This window comes from Amia ocellicauda, chromosome 17 (assembly GCF_036373705.1).
Source record: "Amia ocellicauda isolate fAmiCal2 chromosome 17, fAmiCal2.hap1, whole genome shotgun sequence".
Taxonomy (NCBI): Eukaryota; Metazoa; Chordata; class Actinopteri; order Amiiformes; family Amiidae; genus Amia; species Amia ocellicauda.
The window spans coordinates 8159585-8165731 of NC_089866.1; the positions used below are offsets into that span (position 1 = coordinate 8159585).

Genomic DNA, 6147 nt, shown 5'->3' on the forward strand with positions numbered 1-6147 from the left:
CACCTGGAAGAGATAACAGTGAAATGTGTGTGTCCCCTACTGTACTAAATCATCCATTGGTCTATTGGTTCCTGTCAGTATTGTGTAACCATTTCTTGTAGTGTCAGAATGCAACCATTTTGTGTACACAGTTTGTATATCTGGAGCCCATAGCTAGCAAAAGCAACGCTTCAATATCTCAGTCAGAAGCCAATGCAGTCCACAGCTCCCTATGCAGTTTGGAGTTCATTTCAGTATAATCCTTGAATTATTTAGCTCAATTAGATAAGGGTGGGGATTCAAAAAGGGAATTGAATGACTATGTAAATTAAACCAAAGCTTTGTGACGGCTCTGGCTCTGAGCCCAGCGCTTCTCCTGTAATCATTAGCTTCTTTATTTCTTGAGTTGTGTTCCCATTCCTGCGTCCACACATGTAAGAAACAGCGAGTGACTCCTTTTTTTATTATTTTCTTTATTAGCCAAGCTCTAAGCACCCTGAACCCACTTTTGATTTGCACTTCATGAAGCAAAGAAACAACACAAAAATATTTATATTAATTGTGATCAATATATGGCTGAAGTAACTGGATCATGTTTTTTTATTTTTGTAGTAGTATGAGGCTTTTCTTTCAGTTCTCCCAAAAATATAGAGATTCATATCAAAACTGAAAATCAACTGAAACAATTGGAAGTACATGTGGTTGGTATTACTGATGCGGAGATGTATCTATCCTGCATATCTGTTTTATTAAGTTTATTTTTGCATTTGATAAACTTATATTGCTTTGAAAACAGGCAGTTTTAGTCACTGGATGATTCATTTATTATGGAATTTACGTACACGTCCAATTTTTAAGACCAAGGAAGGAAATATCTCATTGAATTACAAAAGCATTTTATCTTAAAAATATACGTTTAACTTGACAGAAAGTACAGACTAAAGCCTAAAGCAGCATATAGAAATGTTACCAGTACTGCCCACAGCCTAGTATTTTGTTGATTATTTCCGTCTTCTTAGTGATTATACATTCTTTGGAATACTACATTATAGTACTTGTAAAGATACTGAAAGACATTAAATACACTCCAAAATACAGATACAGTTTATTCTCTAAACAACCTGATAATTTCCCTATTTATATCAAGATTTGCATAGGTAGATTTACAATAGTTTTTAATGTCCCACAATATTGTAAAGAATTGCTGGGAATGATTGTGTTCTGTACCCTTACAGTCTCCGAGCCATAAGGTAACTACTCATATTACAGCACAAGATTGTGTTAACTCATAGCCTTGTGTGTTGTAGTTGTTCATATATCTGAGCGTTGAAGTGTATCCAAGAAACATACTCTCATAGCTAATGTTTTGACAACCGGCACAAAAAATATATACACAGTTGAGGAAACATTGATCAGGAGGGTCAGTCACTTAGTCTTCAGCATTGTACAGGGAGGAGAGATACGGACAGTATGCAAAGCTCATAGAACATCAGCGAACCGATCACCTTCGCGTTTCCAATAGGTTGCTCTTTTACCTAAGAGGAGTACATCCACACTGAGGCCCTGAGATGACGCTCTATGAGCTTTGGGAAGCAGGGGCTTTCTTCTTGGTGAGCACTCTCTTTTTGACAGGGCTGACGGGTTTTGCTCCCCCACCGGCGGCCTGCCCACCCTTGACCTCATCCACAAACGTCTCGATGGCCACAAACTTCTCACTCAGGTCTCCCAGGCGTTCCTTCAGGGCGTTGAACTCCTTGAAGAGGTCGGCCAGGGCTTCGGACAGGGGCTGGATCCTGGGGGAGTGGGGGGAGAGAGTGAGCTGGAAGGGAAGGTGGACAATGGGGTAGCTATGTAGTGTCACTAAACACCTCTTAGATATAGATATTAGATATCCACTGACAGTCATTGTTAGACATTTCAAAGATTAGCAGATCACATAGCGCCCTCATACACACACTTGTGAGTCCAAACTCAAATCAATTTAACTTAACAGATTTACATATTACACCAGAGGACACAGAGTCTGGCTTTTTAATAATACATATACAAATAATATTTAAAGACCATGATAGCAATACTTTTATTTTCTTTAAATGTTGCACGAGTAGGTTTTCTTCTGCATTTTAGTAAAAGGCTATATCAGGCTTACAATAAGCTTAGTTGACTGAATAGCATGAGGACAGCAGGGACATTTTTCTTCCAAACCATGAAAAGAAAGGAAATTCCCTGTTTTCCTATTGGAAAGGGTTATGGTTTGTGTTTACATTGCATAATCTGATGTTCTATTTTGAGATACAAATTGCAGTTTAGTAAATCATACATTCTTGTGTGTTTTACGACATGGTTAACCACGCACAAATGGCAACTGTCTATTGTCACAGAATTTAATTAGCCTGCCGAAGACTGAAAATAGAAAGAGCTACTGGCATCACTGGAGGAAAGCATAAAGCATGCTGCAGAAGAAAGTAAATCACTGTGTGAGCTTCTTAATATAAATAGCTGATGTGGAGAGTTCATTAAAATTGGTCTTTATTAAACTGACACTCCCTGCAGTGGGTTTATAACCTGGAAAATGAAGAACATCAGTCCAACATTGATTTTCAGTTTCCAAGACCATTGTAGATGGAACGTAATTGAATAATGAATGCAGGAAAGCACAACATTGGTAATGTTTATTAATTTTGGGAGTGGCACCTGCAGCCATGCTCTGTCCCTCACATTTCCTACATCAGGCAAACAGAGAACGGGCCAATAGGTTCATCCTGTTCTGAACGCTTCTCTGAAGAGTGCCGCTCCCGGAGCCACAGACCTAATTTGAGTATTCAATTATCGCTATACAGCGTGAAGCCTGATAAATGAGGTTGCTGTTCACATTAGCCATTTCACTGGTGCACGACACGAGCAAAGCATTTGCACACAAAACAAGAACACCTAGATCCTCTTTCATCAAATATAAAATTTAATTTACTTTGTCACCATTTTGTTTTTTCTCTCATTTGAAGCTCCCCAATCAGGAAGTGTAAGTGAGGGTAAAAGATGTTTTACCGGGTGGTGCTGTTTGGTGAAGACTAGAGGATGAGATTGGAGAGTAGTGACTGTTGCACAATAATGTTCTCTGCACTTTTAATAGGTCCAACTCCGAAATGGCAATACATATCAAGTGCAATTATATTAGTGTGCACACATAGACACAATATATTTTGTTTAATCTTTTTTCTGAGGAATGCAATTATATAAATGTAACTGTTTTGACAGCACTCCCTGGAGTCTCCATGTTCTGTAGTCACTTATTCACAATGTTGCCACAATGTTATATGCTTACCTTGGCTATGACTGTGACTACACACCTTGGTACTAAAGACATTTTTGAGGAGTTCAACGGTTTGTATCTTTGTAATGAACGGAAACAAGAGAGTGTTACCTGGAGTAGTCTGGCAGGACAGATTGGTGGTCACTCTGCAAGAGGGTCTTCACCTGGGTCATGATGTCAAATTTCCAGTTGTCCAGCACCTGAGTCAGATTGGCCACCCCTCTCATGTTCACCTTGTCAGCTAGAGTAATGGACCAAAGGCAGCAGTTCTCAGCTCCAGTTCTCCCAGATCCCAACTATCCAGGTCTTAGAATTAGCCAGTAACGAATCACTGCATTTAAACAATTCTGTTTCTCTAAATCTAAGACACACAAAACTATAATAATTCATGTAAAGTAGAATAGGTTTTTTTTTTTAATGTTTAGGCGGCGACTGAATCAAAAACCTGTCCCATAGGGGGTCCCTGCAGACCGATAACACCTGCTTTGAAGAGTTTTTTTTTTTTTTGCTTAATTCTGTGTGTGTTCCTCATCCTAACACTATGACTTAATGACTTTGGCTTCTAAGGCTTTAAGTACAAAACATGGAATATACCGCAGTGTATTCTAACTGGTTATTATAGGAAAAGCTTGAAAATGCACAGTACATTAAAATAAGAAGAATTAAATGCAATTAAGGAAGATTGTTTTAAACACCTGCTTAAAGTTTTGCCTTTTAATTTGCAGCCCAGCAGGGATTCCAAACATTGGCATAACTGCAAGTACCCGTGGCACCCCAGAGAGAGGGCAATTGTGTTCATCTAGAATTATACTTTCACTCCATTTTCAAAAACACACAAGCTGTGTGTGAAGTGTTTGCTGTTGATCCCCTTTTGATAGGAGTACAATGAAAATACCTATTACACAAAAAAACATTTAAGATGACATTCCGCACACAAACAAACAAACAAAAACGTATTAGTCATCCATTCTACAGAGAACATTGTTTCACTTGTGAGGGTTTATATAGAGCCCACAATAAATGCTCTTAAGTTTGATGGATAAACACTGATCCAAAAAGACATTCTGTCAACATAACTGGAAAACCAGGCCCAAATAACAATAACAAACCCTTGCTTTTACAGCTTTCATATCCCTCTGTTTCAGTAACCAGTTTCCTGAGTGAGGGTCTTGGTTAATGGTTTTGTCCAAGTACAATGTTCCTCTTCCTCTGTGAAGACATTGGGCCAATTTCACTTTGGTGTGTAAAATGAAAACATAAACCCAATCTAGACTTTTAACCACCAAGGAGATGTATACATTGAGTTATGAGAGAGGAAAGGCAGGGTCTCACATCCATCCCGGTAGTCCCACTCATCCTTGACGGGGCGCTTCCTCTGGCCCAGCACCACCACTACCAGCCCCAGCAGCAGACACAGCCTGAGACACATGCTGGGACTCTGGGGACGCCAAAACAGCAACACGGCCTGCAAGACAGACACAGAGGAGGACGTGATAGGGGCCACCGTGTACTCTTATCTCTGCAATTCACCTCTGTAAAAAAGCCAAATCTTTCAGCACAGCTTTGTTCCATAACATAGAGCTCAAGTGCCCCCAAAGTTTCCCTTCAGGGATTTGATTTGATTTGATTTCCTCTGTGTGGAACTGTGTTTCTCACAAGCCCCCACCTTGTGAAGAGTTAATACTCCATAGACTAAGAGTGAGCACCACACCCACTCTGAGAGAGCTGTAGGGGCTGGGAAGGGAAACAAACAGAGAGAACAAAATAATAAGACTAATATATTTGGTTTAAATTGAAATATTTTATTTAAGTGGCAGTCATAACATGCTGTTATATTAAAGTTTTCCTTGGGTAAAATAAAAAGTCACAAAATTATAAAATGAAATATTTAATGTATTTATTAATATACATCTAGTTACATTTATATTTAAATAGCAATATATGGTAGCTAAGCTAGAGCAACAAACAAAACCAAGGAATAGTATCTCAATTTCCTGTTAGATTAATATAGGAACATCACATTAATTGAATTATACATGAAACTTCAAATTCTCTTGATAAAACCTTTCACTCTACAAATCCACACAAGTCCTCAGATCGTCCCTGCTGAGCACTGCTCTTATACCTGTGCTCTTAAGTGATTTGACAAAGCACCTTCAAAGCTTTTCAGTATTCAGTTTTCTATCTTCTGTGAGAATCCAGCTAAAACTCCAAAGCCGAGTGTGAGTAAATATATACCTATCTTATATGTCCCGTACCTACTTTGTCCCTTGCTAGATTGCACCATTCATGTTTTACTTTGACTCTCAGCAAGCAAGACACAAATCTCCAGATATTGTGCTAGCATCTTAGGAAAGCAGAGTTTTGATTCATGCACCAGTCACATAAAATCCAGTAATTTCACAAGAGAAAGATATATATATATTTTAAAGCCAGATATACACCTACCTGGTTGTTGATCTGAGGAGGTTCTGGGTGCACCTCTACAGCACTTCAAGACTCACTGCAAGTCTGTACTGCTCTTCACCATCCACTGCTGTGAGGGACAGACTCCCAATACGTGTTCCAACAGTCAGCACACACACACAAACACACCCATACTCACACATTCACTCACTGACCTATACATGCTCACACACACACACACACACACACACTCACACACCAATGAGTTTCTTGGCTGGGCACGTCAATGTGCTTTTAATTACAGGAACAATTCAAACCCCAAGGTATAGTATAGTCTTAGAGGACTGAATTTCGGTCCAACTCCTGAGACTGCACTGAAAATCCTTCACAAACTCTACTGCAGACCTTTTGTTTCCACATTTATTTTTTTATTTTTGTATTCAGCTGCAACA

At 39.1% G+C, this 6147-nt stretch overlaps 1 protein-coding gene across 1 annotated transcript; it reads right to left on the reverse strand.

Moving 5' to 3' along the window:
- Nucleotides 1-432: 432 nt before the first annotated feature.
- On the reverse strand, nucleotides 433-5887 carry LOC136712976 (uncharacterized). Its single transcript, XM_066689850.1, has 4 exons — nucleotides 5738-5887; nucleotides 4622-4754; nucleotides 3401-3530; nucleotides 433-1772 (listed from the first exon to the last, which is right to left on the reverse strand). Exons 2-4 carry the CDS (start codon nucleotides 4716-4718, stop codon nucleotides 1556-1558), a joined length of 444 nt encoding a protein of 147 aa, XP_066545947.1. The 5' UTR covers nucleotides 4719-4754; nucleotides 5738-5887; the 3' UTR covers nucleotides 433-1555.
- Nucleotides 5888-6147: the final 260 nt, after the last annotated feature.

Excerpts from the sequence above, each read along its gene's own strand:
- LOC136712976 (XM_066689850.1), bottom strand. The coding sequence starts at position 4,718 with ATGTGTCTCAGGCTGTGTCTGCTGCTGGGGCTGGTAGTGGTGGTGCTG. Across the intron at positions 3,531-4,621 it reads GTGGGACTACCGGGATGGAT|CTGACAAGGTGAACATGAGA; the intron begins GTGAGACCCTGC and ends CCATTACTCTAG. Across the intron at positions 1,773-3,400 it reads GTCCTGCCAGACTACTCCAG|GATCCAGCCCCTGTCCGAAG; the intron begins GTAACACTCTCT and ends CCACTCCCCCAG.